We start from the raw sequence: 24,276 nt of genomic DNA, 5'->3' as shown, positions 1-24,276 counted from the left end.
TATTGGCTCATTAAGGTTCATTATAAATATAAAAAATAAATGGAAGCTTTACTAGAAATACGAAAAGACTTTTTTGATTACCATATATTATAAAATGTACATATATTATATTAATGTAGAATCATTAAGGTACTAGTCTAGTAACTTATGCCTATTTTCATGACTTCTTTGGAGGGTGGTTTTTTATAGGAAAATAAATATCTTGAATATTTAGAGTGTTTTTATTTACGTATTGAAAATATAAAAAAAAATGTATTTCAAAAAATTTATTACTTTATTACTATTATTATTGTCACTTGAAGTTGGAACCTCAAAAAAAAATGCACGTGGGTGGCCAGCGTGATTTTGGCTCTTGGTTTTATCTGAAATCAAATATTCTTGTTTATTCTAAATCTGTAGACATGTCATTCTGGTCGGAACTACTGAAGTTAAATTTCAAGGGAAAATAACAAAATGGCGGACTTTGAAAAAAAGTTCTTTTATTTTAACAAAGAAAGGGGTAGAAAAAAAAGTTAGGGGTGAAAAAAATTCTCGTTAGATCCGACGAGAACTGTACGCGGTATGACAATTATGTAATGAGACTGATTCCATAAAAACCGTATATTTGAAAATTATTCTACAACTCTGTCATACCCTTCAAAGTAGTCCCCTTGAGCAGCTATACAGCGATTCTAGCGCGTTTTAGGTGCTTCGTAACATTTCTGGAACGCTTCGACTGAGATGGCCGCGAGTACCCTTGTCACGGCCGCCTGGATGTCCGTAATCGACTCAAAATGGGTTCCTTTGACCATTGATTTTGTTTTAGAAAACAAAAAAGTCACAGTGTGATATGTCGGGCGAATAAGGCGGCTGTTGCAACACGGCAATCTCTTTAGAGGCCAAATACTGGGACACGCTGAGGGCGGTGTGACACGGCGCGTTGTCGTGATGAAGGATCCAGTTACGAGCGATGCCTGGCGCACCCTGCTGACTCGTTTTCGCAATCTTGCGAGTACTTGGCAATAGTAGACTTGATTCACAGTTTTCCCGGGTGGAACGAATTCTTTGTCGCCCAATCTGGCGCAAAGTTTTATCGCTACGCGTTGCTCTTGATTTCGTTTTTCCATTTTCGTGACGACCACTACAAAAACACTTCTACTCAACTTGACGCAGCAGGCGAACTACATAAGATAGAGCAATGGTACATATATCAATAGAAAGTGGAGGGATGCCGGAAAAAGAAAAAGATAATTTCAAGGTCACAGGTTTACCACATGCGCGGCAATAAAATCAGTCTAATTACTTAATTGTCAAACCTCGTAAGTGTAAAGAACAGCCTGTTAAAATTTGAAACCAATCGGTTCAGTAGAAAAAAAGTTAGGATCCGGGCCGACCAGAAAAACAATGTTTTGAAAAAACCGCGTTTAAAGTTCAAAAACTCCGAGAGAGAGGACTCCGAGGCGCTCTAGGAAACTCGTTATCACTCCCGAAATATTTCGAATTTCTGCCTGAAATTTTCACAGTATATTCTCAAGACATTGCAATTTCAAATTAAGGGGGTATTCTAGAATTCAAATTTTGGGCAGTTTTTTGAATTTTATTAAAAAAAAAAACCAAAAATATTTTTACTATCCATTTTTTATGGTGTTTTTTATTGATATCTTAAGAATACAGAAAAAAATGTACATAAAAATATTAAAAAGTAAAATAATTAGAGGGGGTCTCCCCCAGGTGTAAAAAAATGGCGCATCCTGGTGACATCGATCCTAACTCTCCTGGTGGTCTGCAAAAAAAAATCAAAAGAAATTCTTAATCAGTAAGGATGCTATTATAGTCCCTACCTCAGGGAACACGAAAAATTTTTTTTCTGAAAAATGGGGACTGCCTGAAAATAAAAATAATTGTTTACGCTTTTTTTTAATATTAAAAACAAAAATTTTGACACGATGCTTGTAGGATTATATAAAGAAGGTTCACACAAAATTTCAAGTAAATTGGTTGTATAGAACTTGAGATAATGCCGGTACCGTGTGGAAAAAAGTAGTTTCGAGAAAAACGCGTTTAAAAAAGTGAGTCTACCTACCTACCGGACTAGGTTCTGCGTCACTAAAGTAACTGTAGCTCTCAAAATAACTTTAATTTTTAAAAATCTTTTGGAGGATATGTTCTTAAGGGTCTAAACTTTAAATATATAAAAAAAACGAATTATTCAAAACTCTAGAGTAGAATACCCCCTTAAGCAAAAAAAATTTCGATTTTTTGAACCCAAGTTACCAGACTACTACCTTAATGGTGTTAGGAACTAAGTGGGAACTAAATGCAAGAAAAGTAGATGAATTCATTGCTTTGTTGTTTGCTCGTGGCGCATATGAGGCAAAAAAATTGGATATCTCATATTTGTAGAACAAAAATTGGGGGCCCGTTTGATTTCGAAAACAATGAGTCGAAACGACTTTACTGAAATTGTGAAGTTTATACGACTTGATAAGAAAAGCGAAAGAAATTGGCGTTTACAAACCAATAAATTTGCCATGATATCTGCAATATGGGATCGATTTATTGAAAATTTACAACTAAACGCGCTAATTCTTGTATACTGCTAGACGCTCGGTCACTATTTCCCTTCTAGCTTCGAAAATATTTCGAATTCCCATCTATAACTTTGGGGACATATACTTAGATTGTTTTTAAAGAGACTTAAGCAAAAAAACAAATTCGATTTTTTGAAGCCTCTAAAGCAGACTCCCCCTTAATACACTATTGTTTATACGCACAATTGGTTTTTTACTAACAATTTAATTATATATTTTAAAATAAAAATTGAAATTAAAAAGCAAAAAAGAGAAGAAATGAAAAAAATTGACATTTAAAATTAATCATCTCGAAAATTTGTAATCGAAAACGAGATGCTTCGATTTAGAGGTTGGGGAGTTAACACTACCAATATCACATAGCTATTGAGTAAACAAAATCTATGATGTCCCTTACAAGAAGGTAAAAGAATAATAATTGTAAATTGTAATCGACCATTTTTTGGCCGAATATTTCAAGTTACTGTAAACAACACAAGACCGGAACACATTCTTGTAGAACCCACAGAGATGATCTAGTAATCGATGCCCAAAGCATACTAAAATTATGGAGGAAATACTTCCCCGGCTTGCTGAATGGCAGTGGAAGTATAACTCCAGGAGAAGGCAATCCCGATTTCCCAAGCGGTGACGGTGGAGCAGACGTTACATTGCCCAACCATGAAGAAGTTCGAATATCAATTACCCGTCTGAAGAATAACAAAGCGGCGAGGGCCGATGGATTGCCGGCCGAGCTATTCAAATACTGCGGCAAAGAACTGATAAGGATTTGTAGATTATTATCGAACGAAAGCATTCCCAACAATTGGAATTTAAGTGTGCTCTGCCCAATCCGCAAAAAGGGTGACCTCACAATCTGCGTCAACTACCGTGGTATAAGCCTCCTCAACATCGCGTATAAGGTTCTATGGAGCGTATTGTGTGAAAGATTAAAATTCACCGTCAACAAACTGAATAGAACTTATCAGTGTCGCTTTTGACCTGGAAAATCAATAATATTCATCATGCGACAAATCTTGGAAAAGAGAACCGACACGCATCACTTCTTCGTCGATTTCAAAGCTGCTTTTGACAGCACGAAAAGGAGCTGCCTTTATGCCGCGATGTATCCCCACAAAACTAATACGGTTGTGTAAACTGACCAAAATACCAAAAGCTCCATCGGGACCGGGAAGGACCTCTCCGAGCCGTTCGATACTAAACGAGATTTCAGACAAGGCGACTCCCTATCGTGCGGCTTCTTCAATATCTCCTGTCATCAACCAAACCGTCGTCGCACCCGTGATTAGGCTCCCACGTCACTGTTGACAGTCATAACTTCGAAGTTGTAAATAATTTCGTCTATATTGGAACCAGCACTAACACCAACAACAACGTCAGCCTCGAAATCCAACGCAGAATATCTCTTGCCAACAGGTGATATATTGGACTAAGTAGGCAATTGACAACTCTCTCGATGAACAAAAACCAAACTCTATAAGTCACTCATTATTCCTGTCCTGCTATATGGTGCAAAGGCATGGACGATGACAACAACTGATGAGTCGATGTTACGAGTTTTCGAGAGAAAGGTTCTGCGGAAGATTTATGGTCCTTTGCGCGTTGGCTACGGCAAATATCATATTCGATGGAACGATGAGCTGTATGAGGTATAGGACGACATTGATATAGTTCAGCGAATTAAAAGACAACGGCTGCGTTGGCTAGATCATGTCGTACGTATGTATGAAAACACTTCTTCGCTTTGCTAGTATTCCACGCAATACCCGCCATGGGAAGGCCTCCACTTGGTTGGAAAGACTAGGTGGAGAAGGATCTGGCTTCGCTTGAAATTTCCAATTGGCGCCAACTCGGCTATAATCGCCTAAGGTTTTGATAAGTTTAGAGAAGCTGCGCTCTTTACCAGCTCCGAACAAAGGAAGTTTTAGCAATACCCGTATTGCCGTGAATATATGTATTTACAGCGATACCTATTAACTCTTTTGAACAAATATAATTCAAAATGTCAAGTAATGTAGTTTCCTGAACAATTTTTCTATCAATAGATTCGACTTCGTGGCTTAAGTCTATATCGTTAATTCTCCGAGAGTTACAATGATCAAAAATGGCTGTCTGTGTAAAAGTTGGTAGCTGATCAATATTAAATAAAAATTCAAAAGTTTTAATAACTTGTTTTAACTGATCGTATCTTTTATCCATGGAAGACAATACAATATCAATAATGGCAAGAACAGAATTAGTTTAAGAACTTGGCTTGGCATCCTGAATTGGCTCATCTTTTTCCTCGTAATTGTACCGTCTTTTCTGAGAGAGTTTTGCTAATTCCACCAAATCCCAAGAACGGTATGACAAAGCCAACAGGAAATATATTACCGTTGAAAGGCCATACGTAGTGAGCGGGTATAATCCACATATGGGTGACGCTCATTCATAATATCATGGGCCGCTATAAAATATGGTTGAGAAGTAGAAAATAGCTAGTTCGGGTGTTTTACTTCCATTAGATTTTGCAATGTCTAATTCTTGTCTCTTATACAAAAGAGTTGCGGAGGGCAATCGGTTGTCATCAGTTGATTTACGTTTAGAGGTTGCTATGGTCCTGAGCAAAATAGGTACAAACGTAATAATAACACACCGAGGTGGAATAAAAGCGGATGTTCAAGTGAAAACTTACTTCTCTAATGGCAGTTATGCAAGACCAAGATGGACATTGGCCATTATGAGCTGAAAAGAGAATCCTTTGCAAGCATATGTACATATATGTATGTATATATATTATAACACATTTATGGCCGGCTTAAAGTCCGTATTAACATAAATAACTATGAAACATTATATTTACGAAACAGTGTATATATTTATATATACATACTATACATATATTATAGAACTGTGTGAATGATTACATTGTATCAGTGTCGTATTTTAGTCTGTGATTTTGATAAAATTTTTTGTTAATACCAAAAGAGATGAAGAGAAAATTGGGATTTATTGTACTATGCAAAAGAAACCACAAATTTCCATCTAATTAGAATACTTCATTTGGATCGTTGCGTTGTTGGTCCGCTTTTTGACGGGCTTTCGCCAATTTCGCCGATAGCTCGGAAGAACGAACAGTTTTATACTATAAAAAAGAATATATATGGACATTGACAATCATATAAACAAGAAATTGATTTGTCTGACTCACTTCACAGATGTTCTTCTGTAGTACTATTTGAGAAATTAAACGTCTACTCTCTTTTTGGCCGAAATATCCCTCGATAACATGCGGTGATAATGCAAATAGTTCCTCCCCATTTAATTTGCACAACTTGGACAAAATGCTATTTGGGAAACCTTTAGCACGCAGCCATTCCTCTACTTCCTTGGGTGACGAATACTGGTTTATGTATATATTAGGCGTTGTTAAAATTTCTAGATCCTTGCGTCGCTCTCGCTGATATAGTGTAGTTCTCAATTCCTCATTAATTGAGCCTTGCAGCAAAAATAACTCGTCATTGGCCTCAGTGTCATTGCGAGCTCTCATAGCTTTCGTAAATAGTAAAAATCAAATATTAATATTCGCAGAGCACTTAGAACTTAGACATTGTGTAGTGTATATTTAAATTATTATTGAGTAAACCTATAAGTAAATACATCGCTATCAAAGCTATTTTCAGTTAAAATTTATAACAGAACGTATAAGATAGGTTTAGTGTTACTTATGTAAGTATTAAGAATATGAAAAATTAAATGAAGCGAAAAAATTAAATTAAAAGTCAGTCAGTCAGGAGTCAATTTATATGAAGGAAAAGTAAAAACAGAACTGTTTGAACGTACTCTAACTTTAGAATATTCTTGATAACATAAGTTCTGCACCACCCGCTGTTCAGATATTTGTAAATCTTAATATTAAAACAAGCAAAGCTCAAAGGCGGATTTTGCGAAACTTTATATAAAAAAAATGTTGTTCAACAATTCAACATGCGTTATTCCGGAAGACAGAAAGAATACAAACAAATTTGGTATCTTATAAAGGAGTAACTTTGTTTGTTTCTACATTTTTCGCCGTGTTCGAAACGTTATACAAGTATCACTCTAATAAACTACATACATAAATATGTGGTATAATATGATATCAAGTTTAGCTCATTTCTGTTTATACAAGCTATAAATTTTTGTTTAAGAAAACTTCTGCACTTAATTTCAATAAAACATCCCACATATTGACCAACATAGTTGGTTTAAACTTAGCTGGAATTTCTGAAATGACTATTTTGGTTGCGATGCCCTGATATATTTAGTATAAAGTCTATGTATTAGGATAACCAAAACAAAATGAGTGGTATATGGAAACTGGAATAAATCGAATATTTTCGGCATTAAATTATAAAGTGCACTATTTGCAATATTTTAATAAGTCATTTTATTGATTGATCTAAATGTACGGCAACAAACCAATCGGAAGTTAGAAAATTTGGTGAGTAAGTTAACCCGAGCTTTGACACAGCTGGCTAACGGCAAATGTAAACAATTAACTGCATCTGCAGACGACACAATGCGCTTTATCCGCGGCTGAATAAGACTTGATATTTATTTAAGTTGCGAATAAGCGCACTTTAGTATTATATAAAAAAGCATTTGATGCTTCCTCATCCTCGTGATTTACAAAGTGACAGTTCTTTTACTTAAATAAACGGCAATATAGTACTGTAGGCAAAAAATATTTCGACTTAAATAATTTAAATTTCGCACGAAAACCCATTCGTCGAAATATTTTATTTCTAGGTTGGTATGACTGTCAGTGACATCTCTGCCAAATGTCAGGCATAATAATCATTAGTTATTAGTACACACCTGTCTTTCTGAAGTACACAATGTGCATTCAGCGACTTTCACGATGAGAGAAATTATTCAACAAAGAAGTTCCATTAAATTTTATGTGCGTAATCAAATTTCTGGAGCCGCAACGTTCAGAATGTTGGTAAAGGCCTTCGATGATAATTGCTTGTTGCGAACAAGTGTTATCAAATTATTCAAAGAGGGTCGAGAACGCGGTGACGACGAACCACATCCAGGACGTCCATCAATATCAACTGATGATCAACACATAAAATAATGAGAATTGGTGCTTGAGAATCCACGATTAACAGTCAGAGATCTTACTGGCATCGTTGGAATATTGGAAGGATCAGTGAAAATCATTTTGAAAGATTGGCATTCGGCGATTAGTCTTGGATCTACGCTTATGACCCAAAAACAGACGATCAAGTCAAAGCAGATCAAGTTATGTTGACAGTTTTCTTCCATTATCGAGGTGTGGTGCATTCCATATTCCTTCCAACCGGCCGGACTGCCACCAAGGAATGCTATTTAAGTGTTATGCGTCATTTTTCAAGGTCGGAATTATGAGCCGAGAGTTCTTGGTTTTACGTCGTCGCATACTGAATGGATTCTTCGTGAGTTTTTCGTCAAATTTTCAATCAATATCGGGCATTGTATAAACCTACAATGACATCGGGTCGCAACTAGCGTATTCGCCTGATTTAGCTCCGTGTGACTTTCAATTGACTACATTGAACGGTGATCGCTAAGCATTTTGAAGGAGATTCCGAAAATTGACTTGAACATTCTGAAAATTGACTTTAACATCGAGGATTGGAAAAGACGTTGGCACAAGTGTATTGGGGCCAAGAGGAATAATATTAATGGGGACGGCTTAGATATTCAACACTAAATTAAAAAATTTAAAATTACAATCAAAGTCTTACTATTTTTTGCTCAGAGTAGTACACAAAGTGTCAACAAGTGCAGAAGAAGTGTAACTGTAAAAAAACTTGTAAAATTCTACAAAGTAAAAAAGGAAACTACTTCTCTGTTGAAAGAATTTTCAAAACAAGTCACAACTTATTTTACCACTTAGTAATAATAGCAGAAATAAAACTTCTAACATTGCAGGCAGATTTCCGGCACAACCGAACGACGTACGAAAAAGGTAGAAACCAGTGCGAAAAGGTTAAAAACCACAAAGGTATAAGGTAAAATATATAGATAAACTAGCTGACCCGGCGAACTTCGCCCCGCCCAATTTTTATTTTTTTTTGGAAGTCATAGACTCGTATAACTTTACCACAAATAATATAAACTTCAAACAACGCATTTTCATTTAATGTTTTTAATGTTTGTAGCGCCATCTACTGTAACATACCGCACTCAATACCGCTCTTAGCGCCACCAACTGGTGGATAGCTCTTTGCTAATAATAAACAAATAATTTGCAATAAATAAATAATGCGACTATAAGGAGAGTTATAAACTATCCTATCTTTCAAGTTGGACCAAACTGCACACAGTGTTAAAAATTTCATTAAAATCGGTTCAGTAGTTTAAGAGTCCATCGCAAACAAACAATGTGACACGTGATTTTTATATATTAAGATATTAAATATTATATATATTTTATATATATGTATTGAAAATTAAAAAAAAATATTATATGCATTATTTAAAAATTTCAAATGTTAAATTTTCGTTTTGAATAGGTCTATTTTATAATTAAACAAAATATATACATAACACTATTAAAAATATATAAAACAAAATTATTTTTGAAACCCTGTACAGTTAAAGCAAACAATTCAATAAAATGGCAGTAAGAAACTAAACTAGTGAAGATTTGATAGCTTGGCTTATAGCTGAATAAAGCTAATTTGAAAGAAGAAATAAATTCTCTCAAACAAACTTTAAATAATTTAACACAAACAAATGGGATTACTGAATTCGCTACCGAGAGATAATAAAATCCCTTCTAGTTAGTTGGCGAGAAGTCACAAACAACACCATGAGTTTTATAATATATACGAGGAGCCGTAAATATTTTCCTGGACTTTCTTTAAGACGCAAATGACGTATCCTCGATTCAATCACAACAAACCCCAACACAAATTTCAATGAACTTTAATAGGCCCGATCCTATGGACGAATAGATTGGTCCTTTTTCTTATCAATAAGAGAATGGACATAATTTTAGTAATAATAACCTAATAATAAATGTGATTTTTTTACGAAGGCCCAATCTTCCCTACATCACCATACAAGATTCAAATGTTAGACATCGGTGCAACTAACTGTTACTGAAAATCAAATATAATAGAGAATCGAAAGGAGTTAACAACAAATAAAAAAAAGGTGCGTGGAGTCCCTCCGCGCGGAAGAAGTTATACTTCTTAGTGATATTCCAAGAAATGCATATCATTTTGTATGAAAGAAAACTAGCTAGAGGGAAAGGATAAAAATATGGTGGAGTGACCAACACTTTCTTAAATTCACATTTTATAAATTTATTATGCACATTTCATAAAGCAAAGTCTAATTCAATTATCATTTCTGGGTTCTGACGGATTGATATCTATAATATTTACAATTGGATTATGATAACTAAAATACGATATGAAATGTCTTACATCTAGTTTATCTATATTTCTCGCGAATACCGCATCACTAGTCGTACCTCCTTTTGTCGTAGGATCATTTCTTCCATTGATTATTTCTAATGAAAATTTCTCTCTGAGGAATGCAAGTAATGGTTCAGCTTCTGGCAATGAGAAATTAACATTGAAATTTCCCGCAAGGAGTACCGGTTGTTCGCTATACTCTACTGGTTCTCCGATAATATCTGTAAAAGCTGCAGTTGACAACGGTAATAAAGCTTTACCGATGAACAATTTTACATCTCTCATCGATGAATTTGGTGATATATAAATGACAATTAAATTCAATTTTTTACTATTATGGTTATCGCTAGGGTTCATTTTGCATTCTACCGCACACAAATCGCCATTTCTTGTTGATGTTGATATCGTCACAATTGTCGTTCATAAATGTTTCTGATAATATCAAGATGTTTGACTGTTTAAACACTCTATCTGAGAAATCATCAACATGAGCACGAAGACTTTGACAATTGAATGATATTATTGATAAACATTTTCTTGTGCTAAGAAACTCGAATAATTCTTTTTTTAAGGTGATAATAGGATTTTGACGTAATTTTATCATTTCATCTCGCAAAGCGCGACATGACCTGTCATTGCTTCCAATGACATGTTGAATTTTTTTCTGTTTGTTCACTGGGATAATTTAAACTCCATTAATGGCAACAGCTCTTGACAGTGTGACATAAACTAACTGTTGAGTTTGAACCTTTTCATAATAGTAAACAATTTCATTGGAAGTTCCTCCTTGCGACTTGTCAACCCACAAGACTGACTACAGAAATGACCCTGTGAAGTATAGCCTTAACTTTTCGACGACAAACGCAGAGTTTTTCAACCAAAAGTCACACAAAATAGTTGAGAATTCGCAGAAAAGAAACACAAACGAAAGAAAAAGAGGTATAACTTCAATAATGCACAAGCATACAAACATATTTATGCGCACACATGTGAATATGTCACCAACCAAAAATTGAAACATTGTTCTACAAAAACAACAATAGCATAAGCATGGCAACATTGTGTTGCTGGTAGAAAATCCGAGCTGTGCCGAAGGAAACTAACAAACGATCGCCGATTGTCACCGCTTCCCTTGCTACTCGAACATCTTCGCAGACATGGTTGCGCAATATGCATTTAACGCAACCTTTTCCGAACTCGTATAAGAAGAATAACTTCAATAATAGAAACTTTTAAAGGATTCACTTCCATAACTCATTAATAACAGGCAGAAATACTCAATATTAAAGAATGCTTCTATAAAATAGAGAATCTACAACCAGATATCTTAGTATGTTGCAAAAGTTTACTTCGAAAATGGACTATTAATCCATAAAAAAAGACATATATTTTTATTTTATTAATTTTAATGAAAAACTAAAAATGTAGAGGAATATACTTTAACAAAAAAATCCGAAAGCGTCAGCCGAAGAAAACATGTACCAGAAATATTAAAAATAAAAATCAAATTAAAATTGAAGAATAAAAAATATCTATAGCGCTAGCCGCCTAAATTAACTGCAATATCAAAAATAACGAAAATTTTAAATTGTGGAACAAAAACGTTCTACAGTGCCAGCCGAAAATATTACCGGCAATATTATTTTAGAAAAATATTTTCCATTAAATTTAGAAGAGTTTAAAAAACCTGCATATGAATTGTGCATTTATTCAATGAGAGGCCATACTACTGAATATGATATTCATTTACAAAAAGGTAATGGAAATAAAAAAGGAAATGAAAACGAAAGGAAGTTGAATAAAGTAATATATAAAACAATTTAATATTTTTTTAATTTAATAATATTCATTCAAAAATAAATATCATTTTACCATTTCGAACAGATTTAAGAGCTGAAATTCGTATAACAACAGACTCACCTGTTTGGAGTAAACAATATCCATACCCATTGACTAAAAACAATTTCCTTAGTGAAGAAATCGAAAAACTTTTGGATAATGGAATTGTCAGAACAAGCAAAAGTTCGTACAATTCACCTAACTGGATTTAAGTAAGGAATTAATGATGATGGCACACGTAAACATAGAATGGTTGTCGATTAAAAAAAAAAAATAAAACCACTATTGCGGATAGTACTCATTACCACATTTTAATATAATTTTATCAAATTAAGGGAAGTCAAGTTATTTTTCAACACTCGACTTAGAATCGTGCTTCCATCAAATCTTAATGAAAAATTAATATGTTGAAAAAACGGCATTATGAGCAAACAATTAGAAATATGAATTTTTAAGAATGCCGTTTGGTTTGAAAAATGCTCCTGGAATATTTCAACGAGCAATGGACAACATTTTAAGGGGCTGTATTGGAAAATTTGGCCATATCTATATGGGCATAGTATTTTTAGTATTTTCAGAAAGTTTAGATGAGCGTAAAATTAAATTAAACAAGGAAGAATGGGCTAAGTTCGGGTGTGACCGAAAATTTTATACTCATGCAGCTTGCAACAATTGACGCCAGGGAAATGCCTTAAGATTTAAAACGCCAACCAGAAGATTGGAGTCTAATCATTTTTATACTCTCGCAACAAAGTTGCTAAAGAGAGTATTATAGTTTTGTTCACATAACGGTTGTTTGTAAGTCCTAAAACTAAAAGAGTCAGATATAGGGTTATATATACCAAAGTGATCAGGGTGACGAGTAGAGTTGAAATCCGGATGTCTGTCTGTCCGTCCGTCCGTCTGTCCGTCCGTCTGTCCGTAAATAAAGATATTAAAATGAAATTTGGCACAAAGGATCACATTAGGGAGGAGCATATTTGGACGTAATGTTTTTGGAAAAGTGGGCGTGGCCCCGCCCCCTACTAAGTTTTTTGTACATACCTCGGAAACTACTATAGCTATGTGAACCAAACTCTATAGAGTCGTTTCCTTCCGCCATTTCCACATACAGTTCAAAAATGGAAGAAATCGGATAATAACCACGCCCACCTCCCATACAAAGGTTATGTTGAAAATCACTAAAAGTGCGTTAACCGACTAACAAAAAACGTCAGAAACACAGGCTTTTTTTAAAAATTGAAAATGGGCGTGGCGTCGCCCACTTATGGACCAAAAACCATATCTCAGGAACTAATCGACCGATTTCAATGAATTTCGGTATATAATATTTTCTTAACATCCTGATGACATGTACGAAATATGGGTGAAATCGGTTCACAACCACGCCTTCTTCCAATATAACACTATTTGAATTCCATCTGATGCCTTCTCTGTATAATATATATATTAGGAACCAATGATGATAGCGGAATAAAACTTTACACAAATACGGTATTTGAGCTGAGGTATCCCTTGTGGAAAAATTGCCGTGATCGGACTATAACTTTTCAAGGTCCCTGATATCGAACACGAAGAACTCAGTGCCTAACCTAACCTAATTTTTCACCGAAAATATCGGTAAATCTCTCAGAATTTAATTCTAATTAATTTTACAGCAAAATAAAAAAATATGTAAATGACGGATACTTAAATCTCGATTACCACTTTATCAAGCGAGAGTATAAAATGTTCGGTGACACCCGAACTTAGCCCTTCCTTACTTGTTATACATACATATGTATACTCAGGCACGTAGCCAGGGGGGGGGCTAGAGGGCTGAAGCTGACGATATTTTCCAAACAGCATCACAAATGTCTAAAGATCTTTATGACATAGATCTTGTAGTGCCTAGAGTGACTTCGCGTCAAACTACTAGTGCTAATCCACCTTGCACAACCCCTGAAAGCCACTTCAGAGTTACAATATTTATTCCATGCGTTGATGCTCTGATTTAAAACATGACAGAACGTTTATTAGTGAATGTGGATATACTCTCGTCATTTCAAATTCTACTCCTAGGTTTGATATTGATAATGCCGAAGAATTAAAAAATTTAACTATTTACTTCGAGGTGCAAATATCAATGACAGCATTAAAATCAGAGTATCGATTGTGGTGTGCCAGCTTATCAACAATAGATCCAACCATAGAAGTGTTGAAATTACTGCAACATTGCGATGCAACGTATTTTAAAAATATTCACTACCTGCTTACAATTTTACCAACTCTTCTAGTGACGACCGCTTCCTTCGAAAGAACTTCTTCAACCTTAAAAAGAATAAAAACTTTACCACGCAGTGTGATGGGCAATGAGCGGCTGAGTGCACTTGCTGTTATTGCAGTGCACTGGGATATTAAAATAGATCCAGATGAAGTAATTAATGATATGGCAAACAAGAAGAAAAGAAAAATATTACTTATTTAAGTTACAACTACCAAATAATTTAAGTAATATGTATATGAATATATATTGTTTTTTTTAATAAACAGAAAATTCAAAGTTTATATATGTTTTTACTTCAGCCCCCTCCGAAATGAAAAGCTGGCTACGGGCCTGTACATACTCCATATGACTTATACACTGACCGACAAATTCGGCATAAGATTTGTCAGAGAAACGAAAATCATTATTTGTAGTATATGGGAGTTGGAGTAGTATCGACCCGATTTTATCTATTAACTATTATCATGCCATATACTAAAAAATGCTCCCTGGATTTCTATAACCTCACCTCACCTCACATAGTTTTCGCCTAGTTGTATATATTTTATGCGTAAAACATGTTTTGAAATTTTCATTGAGATAACTCAAATATCGGCCAATATATCCAGCATAAATCACTCGAAAGTTCGAATCCTTTTATTAGGTATATGGGGGCTCAGGGAAGTATTGACCCGATTCAACCCATTTTTCATTTTTGGTCATAAGGTGGCATACTATAAAGAAATTATTAGTGCAAAATTGTATCTCGTTATATTAATTACTTCTTGATTTGTGTACTAGGAAGTGAAAGAATCAAGTGGAATTTAAAATTGTGTTATATGGGAAGTAGGCGTGATTAAAGTCTGATTTAGCTCATTTTCGCACATGGAGATAGGAATATGAGAAGAATGCTACATAACACATTTTGTCGAAATCGGTTTGCTTGGATCTCGGATATGTGATTTCACCAAAAAGTGGTCGGTTCCACGCCCATCGTCCAATTTTCACGCCGGCTCTCATAAAGTCCTTTCATACAATCTAGGAGATGAAATTTAATGTCTCCGGTATATTTAATTATTGATTTATAGCGCTTTTAGTAGTTTTTAACATTACTGTTATATGGGAAGTGAGCGGGTTCGACGGACAGACAGTCAACCGGATTTCAACTTTTTTCGTCACCCTGATCATTTATATACTTGTATATATCCCTCTATCTATCTCGCTCAGTTTTAGGTGATACATACAACCGTTAGGTTAACAAGACTATACTACTCTGTAGCAACAGGTTGCAAGAGTATAAAAAAGTTATTTACATTTAAAAAAATGCCGATATGGAAATATGAGTAAAAAATTTTCTTAAGAAAAAAGTTTTAAGTTTACAATGTGGCAAAAAATATAATAAAAACTGATCCCAAAACAATGTAAACAATTTTTGAATTTCCAAATCCAAAAACAATACGACATCTATCGAAAATTTATTTAAGATTATGTAGCAATTGTAAAACCCTCAACAACATTATTATCTGGCGAAAATAGCCATGTTTCACTCCACATGTCAAAGAACATTGAAATAAACTTAGGGAAAGATGAAATTTCAGTAAAGCTAAGAACAGTTGCTTATAAACAAAACTGAGGTATTCGACCAGATTTCACAAAACAAATATAGCAATATCACAAAATGATAAACCTATTTCTAAAACACTTAATAAAACTGAACCAAGTTCTGCTATATGAACTTCACGCCATTTTATGGGCATTAAAAAGTTTCCGCAACTACATTTATGGCGTGTAAAACTATCTTTTGCTATGTCACCAATAAGTTCCAATGTAAAAATGGAAAGATGGCATGCTATAATCGAATAATTTGCACCAAAAATATTTTACAAGCCCGAAAAATGAACATAGTAGCAGATGCCTTATCAGGGCAACTATTAAACAATTCAATTGACGATTCATCAGACCTAGAGACGATGCATTCTGCTGAAAGTTGTGATAATTGTTTAATATCAGAAACTGCGAAACCCCTGAACCAATTTAAACAACAAATCTTGCTTTATAAAAATAAATTCACTATTCATGAACAACTAAGAAACCTTGCAAAAACTCGTCATTTAAATTAATTATGATACTTTATCAAATTTAATAACTATATTAAAAGATTTCCTTCAACCCAATTTGTACAGGAAATACAATGACCCCTTAAAGAAACCTTTCAAAACAAAGTCTTTTATACCAAATTATTTGTGATGGACGTTACAAATAAAAAATACCAATATTTAATCATTACAAACACAAAATAGGGCACATCGTAATTACAATAAAAATAGTAAGCAAATACAAAAATTATATTACTGGCTTGAAATGAAGAAACTTGTTTTAGTTTTAATAAAAGCAAATATGAACTTCACCCGAAATTAATTCCAATCGGAAAAGCCCCAATACCACAAAAAGAAGGGGCACAACATTTACATATACATATATTTGTAATGCCCAGAATTTATTACTTGTATCGATGCCTTCTTGAAATTAATTGTTCTGAAATCAACTGATAATAAAACTAACATTGATGAACAAATTTAGAGCAAACCCTTTCCTGATGTAAACAATAAAAGTTTAACAACGAACCAAATTTTTCTACCCCTTAATTTAAATCTATTATGCAAAAACTCAAAATCAAAATATTTTACTCTTACCTAAGACATAGTTCAACAAACGAACCCTAATCGAGATAGCTCGATGTACAAAAGAAGAAGAACATTCAATAATAAGTGACCTGGAAACAATAAGCTGCACAACAGAATAATTTGACTATACATTCAGTCACAAATTTCAAACCAGTAGATGTATTTTATAATAAAGTTAGTCATGGAATATGGTAAATTTATTAAATCTTAAACAAGTTTAGTCTAATATGCTCAATTTCAAGTACAAAAGTTAAAAAACAATACCAGGAAACGTAAATTACGAAAAAGTAATAGGTGAACGTAATAAGATTAAATCCCGATTTAACAAATAGTTAAAAAACATTTTGGTAATAAAATAAAATTAGTAATAGGAGCAGATTTGCCCACAAAGACAATATTAAAACCTAGCTTTTATTTTTAGATTTAAAAAATGACCACAATAACACTTTTCACATGGACAATGGCTGACATCATTGATTACACAAATGGTGAATACATTCTAGTACAATACGAAAAAGTCCTAATATACGAAACTCTTGGAGATATATTCCACATAACAAATTTAACTCATTACATCATATTATGGCACGAAGAAAAATTACGCTTTCAACAAGAAAAACTTAAACATTCATATCCTCATGCAGACTACCTAGAAACGATATTAGAACTAAACCTAATATAGTATTTTTCATCACAGTTAAAAAGAAATAAGGTAAAATGTGGTCTTAACGAAATATGTAGGTACAATTTGGAAATGGGTTGCAGGAACCCCAGATCACTACGACTTCGCATTTCTATCAATTAAAATAAATAATAATTTAATAGAAACCCACATCGAACAGTTTACGGCAAACTCTGGAATATTTAAGGAAATTCGATGACTGGCATTGGACCACTTTTTGGCGCAACTTTTTGGTTTTTATATTAGATAGTACTTCTCTGATAATGGTATGTCTGTATGGTAAAAATGGGTTGAATACTTCCTTTGGCCCTCATATACCTTCATACTTTATACCGCATACATACAAGTATATCAGCCAATATGTGAGTAGCGTGTTTTACTCATAACAGTGTATCTTTGTGCCTAAATAGATAAATTTGAGCGAAAACTCGACTTACCCGCATATAACTAATATCAGGGGTTTCGAACATCCTATGTATGTGACATGTTAATAGAATGAGAGTTATATATAATAAATTTATATATGAAATTCTTTGGATTTCGATCCTCAGGTTGAGGTTTTACACTATAGAGCATTTCCCTGGCTTTAATTCTTATAAGTTGTAATAGTATAAAATGTTCGGTTGCACCCGAACTTAGCCCATCCTTACTTCTTTTAATTCAGGCTTAGCAATAAACAAAGCAATATTGCCGCGTAAGTAATTTTCGTAAATACCTGCTAAACTGCCAGCAGCGGCCATATTACGCTTGAGAGTACCACTTGGTGTCGGTGTCTCACTATCTGTTGGAGGAGGCATAGGGGGTGGAATCGGAACATTCGGCATGCTGTAGGATCGTGGCATAGATTTTGCTATATTATTAGAAGTCATCGATTCGCGCTCTGCTCCATCAACAAAAGGAGTGAGTGTATTTCGATATATGCTGCTCGCATTGCTTTGGTTCACATTGATTGCCTCTGTAAAAGAATAAAGAAAAGTCCTTGTAATTTTATTCTTATATTAACATATGTTTTTGACATGGTGTTAATATAAACATATACAAGTATTATATTTTTTAAAACAATAAAATCATGCATACCTGCTTCGTGCAAAGATGAGGCAATAGAGTCTGCATCCTTCATTGAGTAATTGGAATGCCCTTCAAAGTTATGTGGTTTAAGGACTGTATGTGGAACATAACCGACGTTGCCCACTGAATTTCTGACTTTCCACCAGTTACGTGTATCATCTATAACCTAACAATAATTTTATTTGAAACTTAGGGGTAGGTATTTTTATAAACAAGAAATATACATTTACCTCAAGATATTCTCCAATTGAAGCATTCAACTCTTTATCGTTATTTGCTTTGCTATTATACACCACTTCTGCAATTTTCACGTTTCTTGATTGCAAACGTGACAGCCAAACGGCATTACTTGCTAAAATCCGTGGAGTTACCGGCGAATTAGATTTTGGCGGTGTTATATATGTAACTTCTTCGTCAACTATCCAATCCGGTGACCAATCATCGTAGAATATCGGATGGTACGATCCTTTATGATCTTTATGATATTCCTTTGCTGTAGTCCAGTTTTTTCCTAAATATCTCCAGAAATCAGTGTCCGATGCATTTAAACAACTAGATAAAAATTGTATGGTGTCACGTCGCAGCAGAGGGTTTACAACATTCTCTGGTATATTAGCATTAACATGTACATCATTACAAACATTCACAATGGTACGCAATGAAATGAATAAATCAGAAATCGGTTCCGTTCCGTTAGAGAAATTATGATTTAGCTTAACAACATAATTTATGGCCATTTTGACTTTTGCAAAAATATCATAAAACTCGCTTTCAATGGGTGGGCGTGACCGTAATATTAGCAGTCCCTCTCCATGTGGGTTGTGATCATTATGACGTAATTCTAATTCGCGCAGTGCCTCTGCAGCATATTGCAGACGTGCTACAAATCTTTCGATGTCTTCGAAACAATGATTTAAGACCTGAATGTCACGCAAGCTTTGCTCAGCATCATGAGCATTCTTTTGTGTAGCCATTTTTGCAGCAGCTGTAGCAATACCATATTGATCGCGAGCATTATGGGAGGGTTTTTCGGCTTTAAATACTTTGATAGGTGTCAAATTTCGATCAATCGTCACCGTTTTGCCAGTGCTCAATTGCTTTAAGTCTTCAACCAAATGTTTTGATGATACATTCGTTACCTGTGTTCATAAATACACTCATTTCGAATAAGATTATTAAGTTAAAATTTTAAAACCGAGGTGAAATATTACCTGAAAAAAGTGCATTTCTGTCGTTCCCAAAGATACGCCTGGTACTGTAAATACGAGAATATTATTGTAAATCTCTAATGGGTCTTCACTGATGAACGCCATTGGTTCTTTTATCAGAGAACCTGGGAAATTTTCAATTTCCTTCATTTCAGAGTCCAACATTACCAGCCATTGTCCACTAAAGGACATATACATTTTCTGAGACCAAATGGCTCCTGACTCATCCAACTTCATTAGAATCTTTAGCTTTTCTTTTGGATTACGTATCTCGGATTCATACTTTACTTTGAAAGTGGCTAAATGTTCCAAAGCGTAAGTGGGTTTGTCGTCGACATTACCTATTTCAACATTGGACAGGTCCTGTTGATGTTCATTATTACTGGACTTGCCACCGTAATTATTCTGCACCATCATAGCCTTAAATATAGTTATGTAAAAATATTTTTGTAATTAATATCTAAGTATGATTTTTTCTTAGTAAATTACGCAGTACACGTTGAACATAATTTAAAGAAAAAAATGGTTAAGATCAAGAGTAATTGAACATTTGGCCTTATACTAATTTACCATTTTTAACCATATGTATTTGTAGATTAGAAAGTGCTACAACTTTATTAGTTTTCGCTTAATGGCATTTTGTGGGCGTGTGGGTGCCAAGGAACATGTGTACTTAGTTTATCTAAATGTTTATTATTTCTCGACAGTATAAAACACGTAAGAATTCAACATTCATCATTCGGCGAAACCGGATATGGATTTTACTTCGTCTCCGAGGTTTTTCTATAAAAAAAAACCTTATTAACTAAAATGGGGTATAAACTCTACCAAATGCGTTAAATTTAATATAATGAAAAAGTCAACAAAAACTTGGAAATCCATTTATTGCGGATATGGGGTTGCGCATATCAAAAAGTGGATTAGTGCATTATGATATGATACCTTATTAAGAGGCAAGGATGCACAAAATTTTTTACGAATTTTACTTCTAAAAACGCCAAATGCCACTGTTTACTTTTATAAATACGTACAAACATAGGCAGTTTATAGCAAAAGGGTTATGAACCACTGCGAAAATCTTTGGTATTAAACTCGAACTTCAAAAGTTCGGCAAATATTTTATATGTACATATATACAAATACTTCACTACGCCGTTAAGCCATCACAGTAAAACATCTTTAGTTAAAACATGATATAACAATTAAATGTTTCAAGTTGAAGAAATATTGAGGGCATGATCAGTACAGGAAGGTATGTCCGGAACTATTATATATGTATGCAAAGAATCATATTTTGAAATTAGAAAGACAGAATTGAATACAATAACGAAATAAAAGTTGAATATCATATTTATTGGAATATGCAATTTATTCGATCCATTATAAAGAATACACGCACTTATTCAGTAAATTTTAACATCTGTTTTAAAAGTTTACAGCATTGCCAGTGGTCGAAAAATAGATTAATATAATTCCTTTATTCACATTGGGGGACTTCCTTCCAATAAATATATATTTTTATTTAAAATAATTTAAAAATTTAAGTAATTTGTTTTTCGAACTAAAAATTTCAATAGCAAATACGTATATTCTGTCATCTTCATATTTTCTGACTTTCTAAGGTTTGACTCAATACTATGAAACTTTTCTAAGTTACCCAGGTTGTTATTTATTGAAGAACCTATACTCAACTGAACTTAAATTCTAAAAAATAAGTAAATTTAATTTCAAACATATACACGTATACATATATAGAAATATACGTAATTGTGTAATATTCAACTAAAGTAAAAACTCTCAAAATTTGTCGGAACCAAGATGCCATTTGTGAAATATTTTACTAAAATAAATTTTTTGTGAAACCCTGACAGGACCGGGTCTAACTTATATATGAGATTTTAATAATAAATTTCTTTTAATATTTGATTTTTTTGCGAACCTTTTAATTAAAGAATTACATAGATTATTTAACTAAACCCAATTTACATATCAACATTTTATATATAGAATAATATATATGTGCACAATTTTAATCAACTATTCAGAGCACTTACTTTTTGGCATATACATAATTTATCGTTCTGAAGAAGGTAAATTATTAAGTACACTGCATTTGATTTACGCATATATTAAGTTAATTGTTTTTTGTAGTACGTGCACTACTGTGATCAAATTTAAAGGTGAATTTTTATTTATACTTAGTGTGTTTTTCGAATCGGGTTGTCTGTAAGTAGGTAGTACTGTTAGTAACATCTACGCTAAATTTCACGTCAAAATATTCATTAGCATTTGATATACGCGCTTCATTTCGCCACATTTTTAACTAATATCGTGCCGCAACCACCGCATTCGCCTGATTTACCTTCGAGTAACTTCTGGCTATTCAGCAAATTCACATGACCAATCCGAGGACACCGTTTGACTCAATTGAGGATATAAAAGCTGAATCGAAGAAGACTCACGACGGAGGATTTTTCCAAGTGCTATGATAACTGGAAAAATCGTTGGCATAAGTGTATTGCAGCGGGAGGAAGTAAAGGAAGGAGACGAAATGAACAAAATTAACCTTTCAATTTGATCACAGTAGTATATATATATATATGTATATGGGAAGTGTGGTACTTTTCTGATTAGATACAACTGTTCAACAATTCTTACTCATGAATCTTAATGTAAGAATATATTTACACTATTTACTGGGTCATTGGCATAACATTCGTTGTCTTATCTACAGAGGCCCAATAAAAATGCTTTATAATGAAGTAATGGTTTTAATTTACTCTTTCATAAATATTATATGTCACCATTTTAATTTATTTCTTAAATTAATTATTTTTCGCGTTGATGTTAACAGTATAACCACTTTCTTCACATATTAACGTAACGGTAATTTACCTAATTTTTAGTGTCAATTCACTTTTCAGGTATGAAAAACTTCTACGAATGCAGGTAATCTATCTATTATATTTGTTATAACTTTATGGAATCGAGGGCACAACTGTTTGTAGAATCCAGTTTTGAAAATCCAAAACTTTAGAAACAATGAAAATTGTGACTAAGAGAATTCTTATCATTGTCAGTTCGATTCGACTATCATTTTTCATTATCGTTCCAGTCACCTGTGCGCGAATACACAACACACATACTTCCGTATGTACGTACTTACACATGTATGCAATATAATTGTGACCCCAGATTGCTTTTTCGTTTGGGTATTTTTATTATTTTTGTCGATTTTCACTTATGGTATACGTGCGTAACATGAGTATGTAAATTTACCTAAACGATGGTTAAAATTGACATATTACATCGCCCGATTATCCACGTTTTTAACGACAAATGCAACTCTACATTAGCTTTATACTGAACAATAGCGTATTTACTGTGTTCTGAGGTCTGCACATTGAATTGCAAACTCATGCAAACAACATATCGCTGATTTGCTGCAAGACCGGCATAAGTCAAAAAAATCGATTCGCCAGAAAACGCGTTTAAAGTTTTCAACTTACTACAACCTTACACGGTGACTCCAACCTTACACCTCTTCTCAAGCGGAGCATATAAGAGGTATTCATATGAATTTTTGACTCAACATGAAGTATGATATAACGAACAATTCTGCAGCATTAACTCCAAAATCACGTTTTTTGAATTATGCCGGTCTTGCAGCAAATGAGCGATATATGTACGAATATATTTCTTATAGCGTCTGAAAAAGAATATTGACTATCTGAGTTCTGAATTTGTCTAAAATCATTTACTGGCTAATTAGATCCCATTATAGAGAAGAAATGTTATTCAGATAAGTGTTAAATAAAATTTTACATTTAATAACTGAAATTAAACAAATTTGTTAATTTTACCGAAATTCTAATCCAATTTAAATCAATGGATTTATATATTTTCAAACTGCAGCCGCGAACAACCTCAACCTACTATTTGCCACACACACATATATACATATGTATATGTTAGTAGCCGATCAAATTCCACTACACTCACCGTTGCCTATCTTATCAATAAACCTGCAGAGTAAAATAATATTCGTTGCTTTTTTCTAGATAACAAACTATTTTTTAAAAACCTCATTTGGATGTATTAACCAAGCATTCAATTATGATTCTCATAAATTATACTCACATTAAGGGTTGCGACATACTTGTATATACATATGTATATAAATTAATTATGTGTATAAGCAACAACATCATTAGTATCGCGATATATTCAGAAATATACACAACTTAATGCTATGTAAACATAGTTATTGGTTTAGGATGTAATTGTGATGACTCTGACGGATGCTAAATGCAAAAACCAGGTCCACTGCAAACCACTGTTATTGAAATTACTGTTTCCTTTTGCAAATTAACACATGTACCACGTCGGTCCGTGAAATAAGAAACTTGGGTGCTCAGTATAAATCTCGTTTTGAAGCAGCCTTTCTATCTAAGCATCCAAAAGATCCTAAATGAACTATTAAAAAACTGCAAAATATTTAAATACGAGGAGTGTAATTATTAATCTAAGATCCGGCTTAAGAA

At 33.7% G+C, this 24,276-nt stretch overlaps 2 protein-coding genes across 5 annotated transcripts in view; one reads left to right on the top strand and one right to left on the bottom strand.

Moving 5' to 3' along the window:
- Nucleotides 1-24,276, top strand: part of LOC125776686 (uncharacterized) — a 167,837-nt gene that overhangs the window by 4,826 nt on the left and 138,735 nt on the right. The window lies entirely within an intron of this gene.
- Nucleotides 1,600-22,787, bottom strand: LOC105227815 (epidermal growth factor receptor kinase substrate 8). Of its 4 annotated transcripts, none has more exons than XM_049449968.1 (7): nt 22,628-22,787; nt 19,736-20,152; nt 18,755-19,663; nt 18,534-18,690; nt 18,172-18,411; nt 5,761-6,101; nt 5,403-5,694 (listed from the first exon to the last, which is right to left on the bottom strand). In XM_049449968.1, the coding sequence occupies exons 2-7, from the start codon at nt 20,147-20,149 to the stop codon at nt 5,599-5,601; spliced, it is 2,157 nt and encodes a 718-aa protein (XP_049305925.1). In that variant the 5' UTR covers nt 20,150-20,152; nt 22,628-22,787; the 3' UTR covers nt 5,403-5,598. The 4 variants fall into 4 exon arrangements, with proteins under 4 accessions (XP_049305926.1, XP_049305925.1, XP_011205650.3 ...); XM_011207348.4 differs by lacking the exon at nt 22,628-22,787 and adding an exon at nt 21,787-22,052; XM_029551958.2 differs by lacking the exon at nt 22,628-22,787 and adding an exon at nt 20,303-20,322.

The sequence above is a fragment of the Bactrocera dorsalis genome, chromosome 2, assembly GCF_023373825.1.
Source record: "Bactrocera dorsalis isolate Fly_Bdor chromosome 2, ASM2337382v1, whole genome shotgun sequence".
NCBI classification, from domain to species: domain Eukaryota; kingdom Metazoa; phylum Arthropoda; class Insecta; order Diptera; family Tephritidae; genus Bactrocera; species Bactrocera dorsalis.
This window is presented reverse-complemented; position numbering and strand designations above follow the sequence as displayed.